The following is a 19,347-nucleotide window of genomic DNA, read 5'->3' on the forward strand; positions in this document are numbered from 1 at the left end:
GCAGGAGCTGTTCCACCAAAAAACATCTCAAAAAACCCTCGTTGTGCAAGGTCTGTTTGTTCTGGGGTGTTTGCAGGCCCAGTGCCAAGGGAAATCAGGTGGTTTCAAGGAAATCCCTGGCACAGGGAGCTGCCAGGAGGTGCCCACTGGCATCACCCCAGCCCTGCAGCCCCTCAGGGCAGTGATCTGCTCCCAGATCTGCTGCTCTGCTCCAGGTATGTTTGCTTTAAACCATTTTTCAAGGCTAAAAATGCAGGAGGAAAAAGCTTTAATTAAAGCACTGAGGCACAAACACTGCAGAGAAAGATGGAATTCCCCCCCACGGCCCCCAAAAAGAGCCAAACTGCAAAACACCAGATTTTCAGCAGTGATTAAAAAACAAAAGTCACGACCACCAACAACAAATCAACAGCGACATTCACAAATCCCAGCAGGTAAAAATATAGATTTTTTTTTTTTTGTGTCTCCTTACAATCATTTACTGCTCAGTGATATGAACATTCTGAACTCTTCAGCAAGTTATCCCAGCATTTTTGTGTGTAAACATCCTACAGTACATTTTCCACTCCTTTTTCCAGAGCAGGAGGGGTTTGGTCAGAGCAGCCAGCCTGACAAGGACGGGTTTGTGCGTTCAGAGCACTTTGGAGTGTGACAGTCAGGACTGCCATAGACAGGCTCTAAATATCTTCCTTCAACTTTTTTTTTTTTTATTTTTTCTGCTTTATTTCTAAACATAAAAACATTTAAAATCCAAAACCAGACCTGGGGGGGAAAACCCTGAGGAGAAAAACAAATAAAACCTCAATTTTTCACCAGCAAATTTCACCCTTTTGTGGCACAACTGCTTTAGATCAACACATTTTTCTGCTCCTCAGAAATCCCGAGGGGTCCAGATTTGTGCCTTGGTCCTCTCTATCTCAGTTTTATCAAATGAGAACTCTGGGAGTGTTTAAAACAGCAAAGTTTGAGCTCAAAATGCCCAGGTTAAGCCTCAAACTCTGGGGTTGCTGAGCTCCTCCACAACAGGGCATATTTTCCCTGTTATGAGTATATCCAACATTTATTTACACATTTAAAATAAGCAATTTCTGGGGCCCAGAATTGCTCAGATAAATCCTGGAGTCATTTGGGAACAGCAGGTCCAGAACAGCCTCTTGCTCTGGACCCAAATGTTCCTTTTTTCACCAAACCTGAGGGTCCTGCCCTTATTGCAAGAACAGCTGGAGTGGGGTAAAATGGAGTTTGGCAAAATGCAAGTCAAGAATTGTGGGAGAGAACTGCAAATTCGGGGTTTGGTGGGGATTTAAGGGAAGGATTTAAGTTAAGACACGGCCACACAGAGCTGCAAACTCTACAACAGCTTAAAACTATGAAAGGCAGCATTGGGAACATTCACAGCTTATTCAGAGGCAAGTTAAAAGCTTGTTGTTGGGCCTAAAAATTTGGTGTAAAATAAAGAAAACTGGTAAAAAACCTTGTGCTTCCTGCAAACCCTGCCCAGGGGCCCTGCTGCTCCCAGCCACGCTCCCATTTTCTGGGGCAAATGGATAAAAACACCCCAAAAATGTAGGAAAAATGAGTGAGAGGATGGAGTTTTGGTAGGGAGGAGAAGCTGAAATAGGGGTTGAGGTGGGATTTAACACACTGGGAGCTGTGCTGACCCCAGAGAGGGGCAGGAGGGTTCATTCCCATCTGTCCCTCACAGGAGGCAGCCCATGGGATGGATTTCTGGGTGTCACATCCAAGAAAAAGCCTGGAACAAACATCCAAGCCAAAAGGAACTGGCTCAGATTGGGGCATTCACAGCAGCACTCAAGGAGGGAAAGTCAAACCCTACCAAGAGCTCCCAAGATGGCTGAAAACCAGAAAAAAAATTGAGTTTGAACTTGGAAATAACTTGGATTTCATGGAGAAATAAAACCCGGGGCAATTTGGCCTGGAAATGCCTTTTCCAAAGAAAAGCTGCCTCAGCGAGTGAAAACATGATTATTTTGTCCTCCCACTGTGGTTAATTTGGGCTCCTGGCCAGGAGGAAAGGCGTGGGACACGATTTCAACAGCCGGGGATGCGTTGGCTTAGGAGCACTAAAAGCAGCTTGGAAAAATCTCCACAGGAAATCATCTCCAGCCCCATGGACAGACACTGCAGCATTTGGAAAGAAAAAAAGACACAGACAGGCTCTAGAATCACAGTTCAAGGCAAGTGCTGGCCAGGGTGGCTCACGGTGCCCCAGGGATGCTCCAGCCCCGGCTCCTCCTGGTGCTGGAATTCCCAGCTGGATCCAAGGGGAAAGCAGGAACTCCTACACGCCCAAAGTGGCCGTTTTCTGCAGGGAAAAGAGAAACAGGAGAGGTCACAGCAAGGAAGGCAGGAAGGGGTAAAGCAGGAGGCAGCTCAGCTCATGGAGAGGTGAGGCCAGCTCATGGAGCTGCTGCCCAGGGCAGGAACCACCTCAGGATTTGCTTTATCCTTTCCATCCAAGCAGAAAAATATGGGAAATGTGTGTAGTGACACCCACAAAGGGTAGTTTTACATTTTTGGCTTTAAGGCATCTACAGCATGGCATGGCAAAAAGCTGATAGGCCAAGAAACACTGAGAATGCATTGTAATTAGGAAATAATTGGCTTCTGATTTTGATAGTGTGAATTATAATATCTGTGTGGTCTCACCCTTCAAATGAGACTGAAAATGGAATAAAAGTTTTTAAACACCTCTCAGTTGCCCCATCTCTAAGTCAGGAAAAGGTATTGTCTGACACACAAAGACCTGTTTCATTCTTTACATCACCCTTCAGTGATTTTTTAAGATTTCCTAAGCCTTCTGATGTTTATATTCTTGTAGCAAACTTTCTCACACACTTTCTGTAAATAACTGATTGTTTTGCATTCTTTTATGGAGGAGGAGAAATTTGATGGACTGCTGGTTTGTCCAGTGTCATTGGAGAGGTGGCAGTGTCACCCTCCAATCCAGGGTCACTTTTGGAAATCTATAAATGTTGGAGTCACAAATCTTTCTTTTTTACTTTGGAGATTCCAGTGTCCACGTGGTTTTATTTCATGTCCTAAAGCAACAAGACCCCACAGAGCCCCCAAAGACCTCACAGATCCTCCACAGATACCACAGATGATCCCCCAAAGACCCTGTCACCCTGTTTATTTATTATTTATTTTATTTATTATTATTTTAAGTTCTTTTAAGCCTTTTGATGTTTACATCCTTGTAGCAAACTTTCTTACACACTTTATGTAAATAACTGATTGTCTGGCATTCTTTTATGGAGGAGGAGAAATTTGATGGACTGTTGGTTTGTCCAGTGTCATTGGAGAGGTGGCACTGCCACCCTCCAATCCACTGTCACTTTTGGAAAACACTTTTGGAGTCAGAAAATAAACTTCCCTTTTCTTCACCTTGAGAGCAGCAGTGTGCACTTGTGCTGTTTTTTGTCCTACAGTGACACTTCAGCCTCCTGCCAAACCCTGAAGGGTTTTCCCATCTCAGCCTGAGCCCACACAAGCTCAGAGAGGTGGAGAAGCTCAGGAATAGGGAGGCAGGTTGGTTACTCAGGGTTTCTCACTTTAATTTACCTTCTCCATGGGGAATCCCACTGCCAAACCACCCAAGAACCATCACAGTGATCACTTTGCAAATTAACCACAACAAATACTCAGAGCTCTGACAAAACTCCTTCCTCTGCCTCACTCAGGGCCCAACAGACACCAGGAACACAATCAGACAGTGAAAATCAAAGACAAATCCACAGTCCAGTGACTCCTACAAAATCCCTGAGAGCAGCAATGTCACCACACCCTGTCCTGGGACACTCAGCTCGGGCCCTGCCCTGCTCAGCACCGTGATCCATCCCATGTCCTGCTCCAGGCATGGAGCAAGCTGGGCTAAAATCACAATTTCCAGCAGCCAAGCCCAATTGGAGCCCCTGGATCAGCAGGCTCAGCCCCCACGGAGGTCCCCCAAAACCTCAAGTTTTATCCAGCACAAGATTCCTTCTGCTCCATGGGTTTTTGTCGTTGCCCAGAGTGGTTTCCATGCAACAGGAATCAAGAGAAATCCAACTTACTAACCCCAAAGAGAGCACACCCAAGCTGCTTGCAGTGGTGCTCAGAGGCAAGCATTTCCCTCTGGAGGCTGCAAAGGAAACAGAGAAGCACAGCAGGGCTCAAAGTGCATCTTAGAGAGACTGAAATAGGAAAAGCAGCAAAGCAAATGAGGGAGGAGTGAAGCAGCCCCAAAATTTCCTGTGAGCCCAGGGCAGGGTTGTGTTGCAGCAGGAGGTGATAGAAGGCACGGACAGCACTGGGCTGCAGTAAAAAATTGGGACAAAAAGGGTATTTGTAACTTTTCCAATCAGGCTTTAGCCCAGAAGCAAAATCCTATCCAGAATTAAACCCTGTGGCACTGATGGAAACCTGCCCAGGTGGAGCCCCACTCTGACAGACTGGCACCACAATTCCAGTTGGATGGGAGGGATTTGGATGTTTTGGGGTTGGTTTTGAAGGAGTTTTCCAGTTGTTTTTTTTTCTCCTTAATCCAACCCAGGCTGGATAATTTCCACGCAGAAACAGAGACCCTGGTCAAGATCCTGGGCAGGGTCTGGATTTCGGAGACGACTGTCACGAACATATTTTATGAAAAATCCTTTTGCTAGGAACTTTTCTACTGAGAATCTGAGAGGCCTCAAGAACAAAATGTAAACAATGGTTATCTGCTGCTGTGGAATGCAACAGGTGCATCTTTGATTGGTCTGATGTGGTTGTTTTTAATTAATGGCCAATCACAGTCAGCTGGCTCGGACTCTCTGGTCAGTCACAAGATTTTATTATCATTCTTTTCCTTTCCTTGCTAGCCTTCTGATGAAATCCTTTCTTCTATTCTTTAGTGTAGTTTTATTATATAATTTTCTTTTAATATAATATATATTAAGATATATATAATATATAATATATTATATAAAATAATATAATATATAATATAAAATAATATAATATATATCTTAATATATAATATAAAATAATATAATAAATCAGCCTTCTGAAACAAGGAGTCAAGATTCTCATCTCTTCCCTTGCTGGGGTTGCCTGCAAATTCAACAGAGGACCCTGAGCAATGGTGGGGAGGGGAGCAGAGGGATGGCCCCACCTGGACAGAGACTTCCAGCTGTGGCTGTTCAGCCCCTTCTCCAGCTTCCAGGGATGGGAGAGGCCCTCGAGCTTCCAGGGATGCCAAAACCCCGTGGTACTGACGGAAACCTGCCTGTGTGGAGCCTCATTCTGAAAGACTGGCACCACAATTCCAGCTGGATGGAAGGGACTATTATGGTTTGGGGTTGATTTTGAAGGGGTTTTTCAGTTTTTTTTTTTACTTAATCCAGTCCAGCCTGGATAATTTCCATGCAGAAACAGAGACCCTTCCCACGATCCTGGGCAAGGCCTGGATTTTGGGCAATGGTGGGGAGGAAGAGCAAAGGGATGGCACCACCTGGACAGAGACTTCCAGCTGTGGCTGCTCAGCTCCTTCTCGAACATCCAGGGATCGGAGAGGCCCTCGAGCTTCCAGGGATGCCAAAACCCCATGGCACTGATGGAAACCTGCCTGTGTGGAGCCTGACTCTGAAAGACTGGCACCACAATTTCAGCTGGATTGGGGAATTTGGATGTTTTGGGGTTGGTTTTGAAGGGCTTTTTCAATTAATCCAACCCAGGCTGGATAATTTCCATGCAGAAACAGAGACCCTGCTCACAATCCTGGGCAGGGCCTGGATTTCGGGCAACGGTGGGGAGGAAGAGCAAAGGGATGGTACCACCTGGACAGAGACTTCCAGCTGTGGCTGCTCAGCCCCTTCTCCAGCTTCCAGGGATGGGAGAGGCCCTCGAGCATCCAGGGAGGGGAGAGGCCCCAGCAGGTGGAGGGGTTTGCTGCCCAGGCTGTGGTGCCGCGGGCGCTTTACGGTGTCGGCGCTGGCCCGCGGGGTAAAGCTGTTCCTCCTCATCCTCACAGGGCTCTGCCTGCTGGGGAGGTCGTGCTGATCCCACACAGAGGGAATCACCAGGAATGAAAAGGGGGAACCAGAGTTTAAAGGCACGTCCATCCCACACCTCCAGCAGCCCTCCCTGAGTGACCCCGCACCGGGCTGGGCCTTCCCCGGCTCTGCAGCAGCTTGGAAACAACTTCATCCAGCTTGGAGACAACTGCAAAGTGATTTTTCAGCAGTTTTACTTCCCTTTGGGACTTTTGTTTTGCTTAGGTGGCTCTGTTTGGGTGGTGGTTTTTTTTTTTTTTTTTTTGTTTGTTTGTTTGTTTTTCTTTCTCTCTGCACGAAGAATTTAGGTGAAAAAAATAATAAGCAAATAGAAAACTCTCCCTTCTTCCTGTTTCTTCTGCCCCAAAACAGCTGTGTTACCCAAGCAAAGCAAAGAACAGAAGCAGCCTCCAAGCGGGCAGCAATGATTTCCATGCAGGGGTCACAGAGAAGTTGGAAAAGTGATAAATCCCAGAGTGGCTGGGGTTGGAAGAACCTTTAAGCATCACCTAATCCAACTCCCTGTGAGCTGGAAACCACGAGGATCCACACAAATCATGCCCAATGTCCTCAGTTTGGCATCTGACAGAGCCTCCAGGCACAGCTGCAGGTTCCCAATTTCCCCATTCCCTCAGCACAAAGGAATAACCAGATCCCAGCCCAAGGGATCTTCATAAAATACAACAAAAAGCCTAAATGGACAAAACCTAAAATCAGATGCATTCAGAGCTCCTGTGAGCCAGCAGAGCTGGTCTGTGCTCTCTAATTGGGGGAATTAATTAGAGGTAATCACTGAGGCTTTCTTTACAGTCCCTTTGGAAAACAGGGTTTGCAAAGTCAAGGCCCTCAGAGATCTCCCCCAGATTTTTGAGATTAAATAGCAATTTAAACAATGGCAACAGTCATTTAAACAATGGCAGAGAGGATTTCAGAAAGAGAAAACTCATCAAGACAAGGAGAAAAATCCACTTTAACCCTTTTGCCAAATTACTTTTTGAAATTACCAATAAGCATCAGCAACAAACACTGCATTAAAAACTGAGAGCAAAACCTGGAGTTTATAATCTTATACCCTAAATTTGCCCATTTCTTCAGCTCTGAAAAATATCCACCCTGGCCTGGGAAGCACCTTAAAATTAATTCTGATTTTGGGGGTTATTTCTCCCAAAATAGAGAATCCTTCTGCTCACTGAAAGGCACCAGGCATTTCTAGCAAGTGGTTTAAGTGTTTTGTGGCTTGTTTTGGAAAAGGTGGAGCCAGAGGGGTGCAGCAAAACTTACTGAGTTCAGGGAGGGCTTTTCCCGGTGGGTGTTCACTGCCTCCACACCCATGGAAATTGTCTCCACTTTGCAGCCTTCACCCCAGAGAAAGAGAAATTCATGAGTAATTTATTAACAAAACAGCAGGGAAAATGCACAGGAATAAGTCTCTTATTTATAAAAATGACACAGATCATAAATCCACAGTTCACCCCACAAACAGAATTTTACACTTGGTGGTTTTTAAGCGTGAGAGCCCAGCCCTGAGTTGTTTGGGCTGCACAGAAAAGCCAATTTTAACTGACTGCACCCCAAGTTTGGAGGCACAGCCTTGCTGACCCACAAAAATTGGGGAAAAAATTGGGAAAATCCAATTGTTTAAAAGAGAGGTCAGGGAAGAAGACCCTGCACCTCCACATCTGCTCCCCACCCCTCCAGAACCCTTTTCTTTGTTAATTTACTGTATTTTAACCAGGAAATAACCTCTTTATGTATTACCAAAGCTTCTAGAGCATGGCCAGGTGCTGCCACACATAGACCCAAACCTGCCCACAACTTCCCCCCACACAAACCAGGAGAGGAATTCAAATTAAAAATGAAAATAAAGCAGTTATTTACCATAGGCAACAGGTGTGAGCTTGAAAATGGTGTGGAGGGGGCAGCGCAGGTAGGGCAGCTCATCTAGGGCACAAAAAAATGTTCTGGGGTCACCTGGGATGCCACAGCCCCCCTGTCCCCTCCCCAGCCCCACAGCAGCACTGGGATGTCCCTGCCCACCACAGAGGGGTCAAACTAAACCCTTTTAAAGGTCTTTTTAACCCAAATAATTCCAGGACTGAATAGAAATTGTGCTGGGGATGAGAACCTGTGGATGGCACCCAGATTAAACCCTTTTAAGGGTTTTTTTAACCCAAACCATTCCAGGATTGAATGGGAATTGTGCTGGGGATGACAGCCTATGGATGGCACCCAGATTAAACCATTTTAAGGGTTTTTATACCCAAACTATTATAGGATTGAATGGGAACTGTCCTAGGAGTGAGAGCCTGTGGATGGCACCCAGACAGTCACTCAGGACAGCAGTGAGGCACAGAAAATCAAAATACAGGAGCTGGGAATGACTAAACCCTTTTAAGGGTCTTTTTAACCCAAACCATTCCAGGACTGAATGGGAATTGTGCTGGGAATGACAGCCTATGGATGGCACCCAGATTAAACCATTTTAAGGGTTTTTATACCCAAACAATTCTAGGATTGAATGGGAATTGTGCTGGGAATGGGAACCTGTGGATGGCACCCAGATTAAACCTTTTTAAGGGTCTTTTCAACGAAAACCATTCTATGACTGAATGGGAATTGTGCTGGGGATGACAGCCTATGGATGGCACCCAGATTAAACCCTTTTAAGGGTCCTTTTACCCCAAACTATTCCAGAATTGAATGGGAATTGTGCTGGGAATGAGCCTGTGGACGGCACCCAGATTAAACCTTTTTAAGGGTCTTTTTAACCCAAACCACTCTGGGATTGAATGGGAATTGTCCTGGGAATGGGAACCTGTGGATGGCACCCAGATTAAAGCATTTTAATGGTTTTTATACCCAAACTATTCTAGGATTGAATGGGAATTGTCCTAAGAATGAGAGCCTGTGGATGGCACCCAGATTAAACCCTTTTAAGGGTCTTTTTAACCCAAACCATTCCAGGATTAAATGGGAATTGTGCTGGGAATGACAGCCTGTGGATGGCACCCAGAAAGTCACTCAGGACAGCAGGGAGGCACAGAAAATCAAAATACAGGAGCTGGGAATGAGAGAGGAGGCCAGGCTGGCTCAGGGCTCTCCAACACCGGGCAGTGCTGGGTGAGGGGTTGGATCCCACCCTCTAAAAGGGCTTTTCCAACCCAAATAATTCCATAATTCCATTTCCAGGGCACAGAACCCTCTCCAGTGGCACAGGCCTGGGAAAGCACCTCAGCAACAGCTGCCACGGGCCCACAGGAGATTTATTCAGACCTGTATTTGAAAGTTTATGAAGTTTTTTAGAAGTTTATTAATGTCATTAAAAGTTTTATGAAGCTCTAGTGCCACTCACTGGAGCTTGCAGGACACTGGAACATTCCAGGTGTGTGTGCTGTGCAAGAAATCAGCATTTCCCCGGGGTGGAGCACTCCTGCCACCCCTTCCAGGCCACTGAGGCTCTTTAATTCATCAGAAAATGATGAATTTTTATTTTCCTTTCCATTAAAAACCAATCCTTTACACATTCTGCTGAAAACAGCTCCAGAAACAACACCTGGGCAGCAAAACAGCAGCACATCCCTGGGGAGCTCCTTGCACTGCTGCAATTCAAGGGTTAAACCACTGCTGAAAAATTTCCTTTCCTCCTTTTTTAAACAGCTTGTTAAAAAAACCCCACTTTGTTAAAATAAAAATAAAATAAAATAAAAATAAAGTACAAATAAAATAAAAATAAAATACAAATAAAAATAAAATAAAAATAAAAATTGAATTAAAATAAAATAAAAATAAAAATTGAATTAAAATAAAATAAAATAAAAATCCACCCAGTCATTCCAAACCACCCTCCCAAAAACCCCATGAGGTTAAATCACTGCTGAAACATTTCCTTTCCTCCTTTTTTAAACAGCTTGCTAAAAAAAATCCTACCTTGTTAAAATAAAAATAAAATTAAAATAAAATAAAAACAAAAATAAAATAAAAATAAAATAAAAATAAAATAAAAAAATAAAAATAAAATAAAAATAAAAAATAAAAATAAATAGAATAAAAAATAAAATAAAATATAATAAAATAAAATAAAACAAAAATAAAAAAATCCACCCAGTCATTCCAAACCACCCTCCCAAAAACCCCATGAGGGGAAGCAAGGACAGGAGCCATCCCTTTATTTTTGTACCTGCACTCTTGTCAAGAAAATAAGCCAGGAGGCACCTCATAACTGCCTGGTGGGAGATAACCAGGACATTTCCTTGCCTTTCCAGCTCCATAATTACCGGCTCCAGGCGCTGCACCAAGTCCTGGTAGGACTGGAAAACCAAACAGGAACTGGTCAAGGGGTTGTGTAAACACAGGGTTAAACAGAGGTGGCAATTAACAGAGTCACATTCAGGGAAATATCAGTCAAAGCAGCAGAAAGTTCAAGGAGGTTATGGGTAGTGGGGTAAAAATAGTACAAAAAAAGCCAAAAAAAGGCAACAGCAGAAAGTGAAATTCGGTGTCAGAAGCCTCAGACTGTGGGAGGGCTCGGATTACTGGGAACTCAATGAGTGCAGTCAGGGAAAAAACCAAATAAAATAGTAAATGATTCATTTAAACAGGTTGTGAGCAAAGCCAGAAATTACTCCAGGCCACACCCGTGATAATTTTGTTTCCCAGGTGGTTTCTCAGTGACAATTCTGGGATGCAGAAACCCCTTGGTGGCGTCTGAGGGCAGCACCCAGCAAGTGGCCAAATGAATGGATTGAAAATGGATCTGCACACCCCAATGGAGGAAATCAAGAACCATTTCCCCCAAAAGACAATTGGGATCCTAATAGTTTTCATTAGGATGAAAATTTGCAATTTTGCATACAAATATTGGCAGAATAACTTCAAATGGAATCAGTTTTAAGTCCAACACCCACATAAATGTTTGTTTCACTCCACTGTGCGTTGTTGTTGTTTTTTAGGGTCCTCACCTCCCCTCCAGGGTAACGATAAAGATATTTCTCCTGATCCCTCATGGCAAACTCCTCTGGATACTTGGCTTCAATTTCTGCATAGGTCATTTCTTCACAGACTCCCTGAGGGAAGGAAAAACTGCTTACCACAAACAAACCCCATTTCATCAGAGGCCAGCAGGGAGGGGAGGAAAAGCAGAGGCTGAGGCCAAGATCCCGTTTTGGCATGGAAATTTTAGGTGTTGCAAGTGACCCAGCCCTGCCCCCGGTGTGGGTGCCAGGCTGGTTTGAAGAGGCAGGGCTTTGGTTTTTATCTCAAAACCAAAAGAAGATCACATCCCTGGTGTTTGCCAGGGATGACAAATGAGCCCTCACCTCCCCAGCAACCAGCCTGCAATTTCCTGAGGGCATCAGAGTGGGAGCAGCAACCTTTGGCCAGGCAGGAGGGTGTGACAGATGTCTGGGATGTTCAGTGCTCTTTTCCTCCTCCACACCACCTGGAATATATCCCCTGGCAGCTCTGAGCACTCTCAGCCCTCTAAAAACCACCCCAAACCCCATCCTGGAAGGCTGAGCTCCATAATACAAAAACATGGCTATAAATCAACAGAAATTGTGGGGTTTTGTTTGTTTTTTCTGCTTTTGTTGGGGTTAAGATTGAAGGCACTTGAGATGTTTAGAATTTGGTGTTTGTTGTTTCTTATTAGTGCTACAGCCTCACAGAAATGAGCTCTGTAATCTTTTATTAGGAAGGTATAAAATGGTAAATTATTTTTTGTTATAAGGTTTTTAAGGCTAAACTATTTAATTAAGAAATTATACCTAGGTTATTTTCCTTTTTAACCCAATAACTGATCTCTTGAAGCCCATAGTTTGGACTTTCCTGTTTAATTATAAAATACCACCCAAACCCATGGAAAAGAAGGAAGAAGAAGGAAGAAGAAAAGAAGGAAGAAGAAGGAAGAAGAGAGAGGGAAATAGAGGGTAAAGAAGAAGAGGGTAAAGAAGAACAACCTGTCTCCACCCTAAAATCTCCATCTTGCTTCTTATTTATTTCTATATTCTAAAACCCTAAACTCTAAGTTTTCTACCCTGTGACATTACACACTTCTAACCATCTCCACACCAGTAATCCCAGTGCTATTAATCAATTTTGGAAACCTTCTCCACAGCCTCAGGTCAAATGTTCCCTGGTGCGTCTGTGCCTTTCAGCACAGAAAGTTGAAAATTCTCAGCATCCAGGGCAACATAAATCAGTTTGGTTTATGGTGATTAATTTGGTTTTAAACATTATTCCCCACCCAAACCCATGAAGAAGAAGAAAGAAGAAGGTAAAGAACAACAACCTGTCTTTAGGTTTAGCCCTATAATCTCCATATTGCTTCATATTTATCTCTATATTCTAAACCCCTAACCTCTAAGTTTTCCACCCTGTGACATTACACACTTCTAACACCCACAATCCCAGTGCTATTAATCAATTTTGGAAGCCTTCTCCACAGCCTCAGGTCAAATGCAGTGCTCTGCACAGAAAGTTGAAAATCCTCAGCATCCAGGGCTCCAACACAAATCAGCTGGGTTTATGGTGATTGATTTGGCTTTAAACATCACTCCCCACCTAGAAAAGCTGAGTTTTTTTAAGCAGCCTCTCACTCACAGCATCAATCTCGTTGAGGATCTTCCACTGCTCATAGAGCACCCCCAGGCACTCTGCAGTCTGGATTGTCCTCTTCAGCTGGCTCGTCCACACCTTCAGGTCCACGATCTCCTGCTCCTCAATGAACTTCTTCAGAGCATGGGAAAACTGGGGAGAAAAGCCCCAGGGAGGTTAGGGGGAGGGTGATGCCTTTTTGGGCTCCCTAAAAATACAGGTCGGACTAAATTAAGGGAATAAAAAGCAGGTATATTTATTGAATATAAATATTCAGGTGTATTTAGGGCAGGAAAAAGCCCCACAAGGGGAATACACCCAAAAATGGTCTACAGGTCACAGGTTTTCACACTTTTATAAATTTGGTCTATGTTGCGAGTTAATCTTCCAATTACAGCTTCAGGTAATGAAGTAATTGATCCTCAGGTAATGAAGTAATTTAATGAAGTTTGCTCCCCACAACTCACTTTTGTTCACATCTCTCAGGCCTGAGGCAGTGAGGAGTCCCTGATTTCCAGGCCTGGAGAGGAATTTGTTGTGTCTGCCCAAAATGGGAAAGCAGCAGCTCACAGTGAATATGGAGTTTACAGTTATACAATAAAGAACTGCAGGATTACAAATATATTAAATACAAAAGTTAAAATCCCGAGGCATTGAGGGGAAAGGGGAGCTGAAGCTGCTCAGAGTATCACTGGGGGATGTGGAGCCTGATGCCTTCAGATTTTAACCTTTATAATTTGTTTTAACCTTTATAATTTATTTTAACCTTTATAATTTATTTTAACCTTTATAATTTTCAAATCCTGTACTGCATTACTGCATGCTGTTGTTTTGCCTAACTCCAAACTCCATATAAAGGGTTCACTACCATCTTCACATTTTGGTCAGGCAAAACAATCCCTCTGGGCTTGGAATTCAAGGAGAAAAGGAACAGAAGTGAATTAGGGAGAGGAACTGGGGGTATCTGACTTCATTACCTGGAGCTGTAATTGCAGAATTAACCCCTGATTTGCAAATGGACCAAACTTATTTCAGTCTGAAAAACTCATAACCATCATTTCATCTGGGGTGCAGCCTCCGGGAGGCTTCTGACTGCCCCAGGTGTAACTATTTAGGCCTTTAATAAATATCTGCTCTTATTCTCTTAGTCTTGTCCAGCCCCTGTGATGCTTAGAGAGACTGATCTGGAACAGAGTTAAAAGAATAAAGCAGGAATTGATTGAAAGGCAATAAAACAGGTATTTATTGAAAAGCCTTTAAAGGATACAAGAGCCTGGACAAGGCTACACCCAGGATGGGTCCCAGTCATGAGTTTTTACACTTTTATAAGTTTTGGTCCATTTCCATATTGGGGTTAATTGTCCAATTACAGCTTCAGGTCATGAAGTCCCAACCCCCTGCTCTGCTCCCCTCAATTCACTCTTGTTTATGCTTTTTGATTCTCCAGTTTGAAAAGGATTCTTTAGTCTAACTACCCTGTTTGAAAACCAGATACAGTTTATATTAGAATATATTTTCAATAAGGTATTACTTATGTTCTAGTGTTATGATTTCCAATATTTCTGTTTTGCTTTTTCAACTGTACTTTGGAGCATTTTCTCATTCTATTTCTCAGTTAGGTCTTATTTTGAAAGTGCAAGTTATGCAAGGCTTCAGAAGGGAATGTTGGGGGATCAGCCTGGCCAAGGGAGAGGAATTTGCTGCAATAATTTGTAAAGACTGAAAAGGTGATGCATATGTAGTGAAAGCCAATGCAGGTGATTCTGCAGTGATTAGGACAGAATATGAAGGAGATGCTGCTTTAGAGAGAAAATGATAGATGATAAAAGTGTTGAGAAAAGGTCAGGAATTGTAAAGGAATTGAATGTGTCAGGCAGCACTGACAGAACCAGAGGACACAGTCTTAAGCTGCACCAAGGGAAATTTAGGTCGGATATCAGGAAAAGGTGTTTTACAGAAAGAGTGATAAATTCTGGAATGGCTGCCTGGGGAGGTGGTGGAGTCACCATTCCTATGTGTTTAAAAAAAGACTGGATGTGGCACTGGGTGCCATGGTTAGGGCTGAGTTGGACTCAATGATCTCAAAGATCTCTTCCAACCTGGTGATTCTGTGCAGAGAACTCACTAACACTTTATGGTGGTGTTCACAGGGGTCCCAGGAAGAGGGAAGAGATGAGAATGTCAACTCCATGTTTCAGAAGGCTTGATTCATTATTTTATGGTATATATTATATTAAAACTATACTAAAAGAATAGAAGAAAGGATTTCATCAGAAGGCTTGCAAGCAAAAGAAAAGAATGGAATGAATAACAAAATCCTGTGTCTGACCAGAGAGTCAGAGACGGCTGGACTGTGATTGGCCATTGATTAGAAACAACCACATGAGAGCAATCACAGATGCACCTGTTGCATTCCACAGCAGCAGATAATCAATGTTTGCATTTTGTTCCTGAGACCTCTCAGCTTCTCAGGAGAAAAAAATCCTAAGGAAAGGATTTTTCATAAAACATGTTTGTGACAACACTTCGTACAAAGCTCAGAGCCCCACACTGAGCCAGCACAGAACCCGAGAAACCCAAAAGCTAAAACTGAAGGGTAGCCACTCCAAGGCATCAGCCCTGGCTCCCACATACCTGCTTGCCCCGGGGTGACAGCCCAGAGTCCCCTCCAATCCTGCCCAGGAGGTTGTACTCGCTCTCGCCGTGGCGGCACAGGTAGATGGTGCGCGGCTGCACGTGGATGTTCATCAGGTAATAGACAATTTTGCTCTGGATGTAATCCTGCACTCGGTTCACCAGGAACCTCTGGCCCACGTTGATCACTTTAATGAAGGAGAGATCTCTGCAGTGGATATAAAATAAGAACAGCCACATGGGTGGTTTGTTTGAGGTAATAGACAACTTTACTCTGGATGTAAACAGTGTTCACAGGGGTCCGAGGATGAGGGAAGAGATGAGGATCTGACTCCATGTTTCAGAAGGCTGATTTATTATTTTATGATATATATTATATTAAAACTATACTAAAAGAATAGAAGAAAGGATTTCATCAGAAGGCTGGCTGAGAATAGAAAAAGAAAGAATGATAACAAAGCTTCTGTCTCAGACAGAGCGTCTGAGCCAGCTGACTGTGACTGGCCATTAATTAGAAAAAACCACACAAGACCAATGCACCTGCTGCATTCCACAGCAGCAGATAACCATTGTTTACATTTTGTTCCTGAGGCCTCTCAGCTTCTCAGGAGGAAAAATCCTAAAGAAAGGATTTTTCATAAAACACGTCTGTGACAGTGCTGCACTCGGTTCACCAGGAACTGCTGCCCCATGTCGATCACTTTAATGAAGGAGAGATCTCTGGAGTGGACATAAAATAAAAACACCCACATGGATGGCTTGTTTGAAGTAACAGACAGTTTTACTCTGGATGTAGTCCTGCACTTGGTTCACCAGGAACTGTTGGTCCACATTGGTCACTTTAATGAAGGGGAGATCTCTGCAGTGGATGTAAAATAAGAATACCCATATGGGTGGCTTAAAAAATGAGGCAGGAGCAGCTGGTGTCACCCAGCTACTGCTCCTCTAGGAAAGGTAGGACAGGCTCTGAACTGCTGGGCTTAAAAATCCTGCCCTGTGAGGGTGGGCACCCCTGGATCCCTGGAAGTGACCAAAGCCAGGCTGGACAGGGTTTGGAGCACCCTGGGATAGTGGGAGGTGTCCCTGCCCATGGGTCTTAGAGATGGGCTTGGAGATCCCATCCAACCCAAACCACCCTGTGATTCTGCAGCACACAGAGAAAAATCCCTTCAAATCTCACTGGGGACCTGTGATTCACCTGCACACAGAGAAAAATCCCTTCAAATCTCACTGGGGACCTGTGATTCACCTGCACACAGAGAAAAATCCCTTCAAATCTCACTGGGGACCTGTGATTCACCTGCACACAGAGAAAAATCCCCTCAAATCTCACTGGGGACCTGTGATTCACCTGCACACAGCCACACCTGGGGAGGGCAGAGGTGTTGGAGCATCCTGACAGCAAAGCAGCTCATGTTCCTAAGGGATGTGCCAAGGGATTTGCTTACTTGTCATAAGCATCCGGGTCCAGGGGCTGGTAGGTGACCTTGTAGCACTCAATCCTCTTCAGGAAATCGTCCATCACATTCTCCCTGTGCCTCTCTGGGTAGTCAGGGCTGGAAACTTTCACCTCCTGCCCAACAGACAGTGTGAGTTAAGCAACCTCAAGAGAGAACAAAAGATGAATAACATTCCCCTCTTTTCAAACAAATCCACATTGTTTAACGCTGCCCTGAGGAAAAACCTGCTCCTGGAGAGGAAACAAAAGGCGACTCTTAAGGCACTGAAGTGGCTGGCCCTGACAGACACCCTGGCTCAGAGCTCTGCCCTCCCTCCCTGGCCAGCACAGCTTCAAGGTCACCCATTCCCGGCTCCGCTCGATTCCCACATTCTCACATAACGGCATCTCTGGCTTTTAATAAACCTGCAAATCCCAGCTGCTTATTGGGCAGGTGGAAGGCAAGAGGGAGCTCCCTGAGCCCCTGACCTTGCACTGAGCACCCAAACTCCCACGGCAGCCCAGCCTGGGAAGGGCAGCACCCACCAGGATGTTGGCAGCGATGACCTCTGGATCATCACAGACAGACTCCACGAAAAACACCTGGGGAAAAGGCAAGGGAGCACATTCAGAGACAAAACTTCTGTGCCAGGGAGCCACAGACACTGCAAATTAAACCACACAAACAGTTAAAGCACTACCTTGAAAGCATTTTCCTTAGCAAAGTTCAAGATCAGGTCCCGGCGCTCCCGAGTCGTGTTGGTCGCATCGAACACCTGGCAGAAAATGAGGAAGGAGCACTGAGCATCTTAAGCCTTTTAAACCCCAAATCACTCCAGGCAAGTTTGAACTGCCCTGATGTAAAGCTATTTTTAGTGCAGAGGATCTTACAGCTATTTGCCCACACTCCTCCAAGAGATAAGACTTCACATCTTGCAGAGCCACCAGGGCACAGCGTCTGCGGGACAGAAATAGGGATGGTCACAGCTGATGGAAAGCATTCCCACAGCAAAGCTTCTGAGCCAGCAGGGAGGGGTTCAAACACCTCCCTCACATCCCTGCACCGTCCTAAGAGCCCCAAAAATCTTGGGGCACCACGATCTGAGCTTTGTGCCACCCCAAACCCATCCCTGTGCTGTTCCTTCTCCCTTCCCCAGGGACTCTGGGTTATTTTCTGCTCCTCACACCCACAGCCTGCCAAAACTCCAGTGCCCCCAGCCCTGCCAGGGACTCACTTGCGGATTTCCATGGCCTCTTTGTTGTCGTGCCTGAAGAAGTCGTAGGACTTGTAGGACTTCACTGCCTCGCGCCGATACACCCCTAAATTAAACACTTCACACACGGGAGAGGGGAGGGTGAGGACATTCCTCTGGCAGGGGTGTCCCAGCACGGGGCAGGGGATGTCCCCACACACCCACCCACCTTTGGTGGGCACCCCGATCCAGTTGAGGTAGCGGGTGAGCTTTTTGGACATGTAGGTCTTGCCCCTGGCAGGCAGCCCGATCATCACGATCAGCGTCGGGGAGTTGGTCATGTAGGAAGCCCATGCTGCAAAAGAAAAAAACCAAAAAAAAACCCCAAACAACCCCAAAACGGCATCAGGGGCGCTGGAGAGCATAAAGTGAGACTCAGCACAGCGTTATCCCATATCCTGGTGGATAAACACCTCCGAGCATCCCAGGACGGGCTCGCTTTGTGTCCTTGTCATTAATGAGCTGCTGTGACCGCTCTGTGGTCTCCAGGTGTTTGTTAATGAGGCAGCACCGCTGCCTAATGGGGCTTTCAGTGTTAACAGCATTTCCCGCCCGGGCAGCGCCGTCAAGGGCGAACCAAAGATGTTTTTAACAAAACGGTCACGTTCCCTCGGGGAACAGCCCGAGCGGGCTCCCAAAACGCCCGCGGAGAGGCGGATTTGGGGCGAAAAGCTCGGGATGGGGATGGATGCAGCATCCGGGAGGATGGGGACAGGGAAACGCGGGAGGGGACAGCAGGGCAGGGGACAGGACGGGATCCGCGCGGGAGGGGACAGCCAGGACAGGGACGCGAGCCTCGGGGCGAACGCGCAGCCCTATCCCCCCCTCCCGGTACCGGTTCCGTTCCTTCCCAGCCCCGCGGTTACTCACAGCACGGCTTCTCGCCGGCCCTGCCCCGCGGGGCCCCGCCGCCGCCCCGCAGCGCCGCCGACATGGCTCCGCTCCGCCGCCCCGCCGCATGCAAATCGCATGCAAATGAGCGGCGGGGCTCGCGCGCACGGCGGAGCGGCGGCGAACGGAAACCGGGCACCGAACACGCGGGAAAAGGGGCGCGGCGGGGCGGGAAAAAGCGGCCCGCGTCACGCGCGCGTGGGGGCGCGCGCCGGATGCAAATGAGATCGGGAGGGCGGGGCAACCGTTCGCTCTATGCAAATAAGACCGAGAGGGCGGGGCAAGTGTTCGCTATATCCAAATAAGACCGGGAGGGAGGGAGAGCTGCGCGCTGTATGCAAATGACCAGGAGGGCGGGGTAACCGTTCGCTATATGCAAATAAGACCACGAGGGAGGGAGAGTTGCACGATGTATGCAAATAAGATCTGGAGGGCGGGGCAGCCTTGCGCTGTATGCAAATAAACCGAAAGGGCGGTGGGCGGGGCGGGAGGGGAAGCGGAGCAC

At 45.9% G+C, this 19,347-nt stretch overlaps 1 protein-coding gene across 3 annotated transcripts; it reads right to left on the reverse strand.

The window, feature by feature from the left end:
- Window positions 1–251: 251 nt before the first annotated feature.
- PFKFB2 (6-phosphofructo-2-kinase/fructose-2,6-biphosphatase 2) lies at window positions 252–18,897 on the reverse strand. 3 transcript variants are annotated; one of them, XM_054290708.1, is made up of 16 exons: window positions 18,822–18,897; window positions 18,121–18,246; window positions 17,934–18,030; window positions 17,590–17,656; window positions 17,400–17,474; window positions 17,245–17,301; window positions 16,709–16,833; window positions 15,261–15,468; window positions 12,633–12,779; window positions 10,994–11,098; window positions 10,213–10,342; window positions 7,914–7,976; window positions 7,317–7,390; window positions 5,820–6,038; window positions 4,081–4,144; window positions 252–2,326 (listed from the first exon to the last, which is right to left on the reverse strand). In XM_054290708.1, the coding sequence occupies exons 1-15, from the start codon at window positions 18,883–18,885 to the stop codon at window positions 4,118–4,120; spliced, it is 1,584 nt and encodes a 527-aa protein (XP_054146683.1). In that variant the 5' UTR covers window positions 18,886–18,897; the 3' UTR covers window positions 252–2,326; window positions 4,081–4,117. The 3 variants fall into 3 exon arrangements, with proteins under 3 accessions (XP_054146683.1, XP_054146682.1, XP_054146684.1); XM_054290707.1 differs by lacking the exon at window positions 18,822–18,897 and having other exon boundaries at window positions 18,121–18,766; XM_054290709.1 differs by lacking the exons at window positions 4,081–4,144; window positions 5,820–6,038; window positions 18,822–18,897 and having other exon boundaries at window positions 18,121–18,766.
- Window positions 18,898–19,347: the final 450 nt, after the last annotated feature.

The sequence above is a fragment of the Melozone crissalis genome, unplaced genomic scaffold (assembly GCF_028551555.1).
Source record: "Melozone crissalis strain CALT ecotype California unplaced genomic scaffold, PUWL_Pcris_2 ptg000086l_1, whole genome shotgun sequence".
NCBI lineage: Eukaryota > Metazoa > Chordata > Aves > Passeriformes > Passerellidae > Melozone > Melozone crissalis.

Excerpts from the sequence above, each read along its gene's own strand:
- PFKFB2 (XM_054290707.1), bottom strand. The coding sequence starts at position 18,316 with ATGCTCTCCAGCGCCCCTGATGCCGTTTTGGGGTTGTTTGGGGTTTTT. Across the intron at positions 12,780-15,260 it reads TGTCACCCCGGGGCAAGCAG|TTTTCCCATGCTCTGAAGAA; the intron begins GTATGTGGGAGC and ends TTTTCTCCCCAG. Across the intron at positions 4,145-5,819 it reads AGCTGGAAGTCTCTGTCCAG|CCTCCAGAGGGAAATGCTTG; the intron begins GTGGTACCATCC and ends TTTCCTTTGCAG.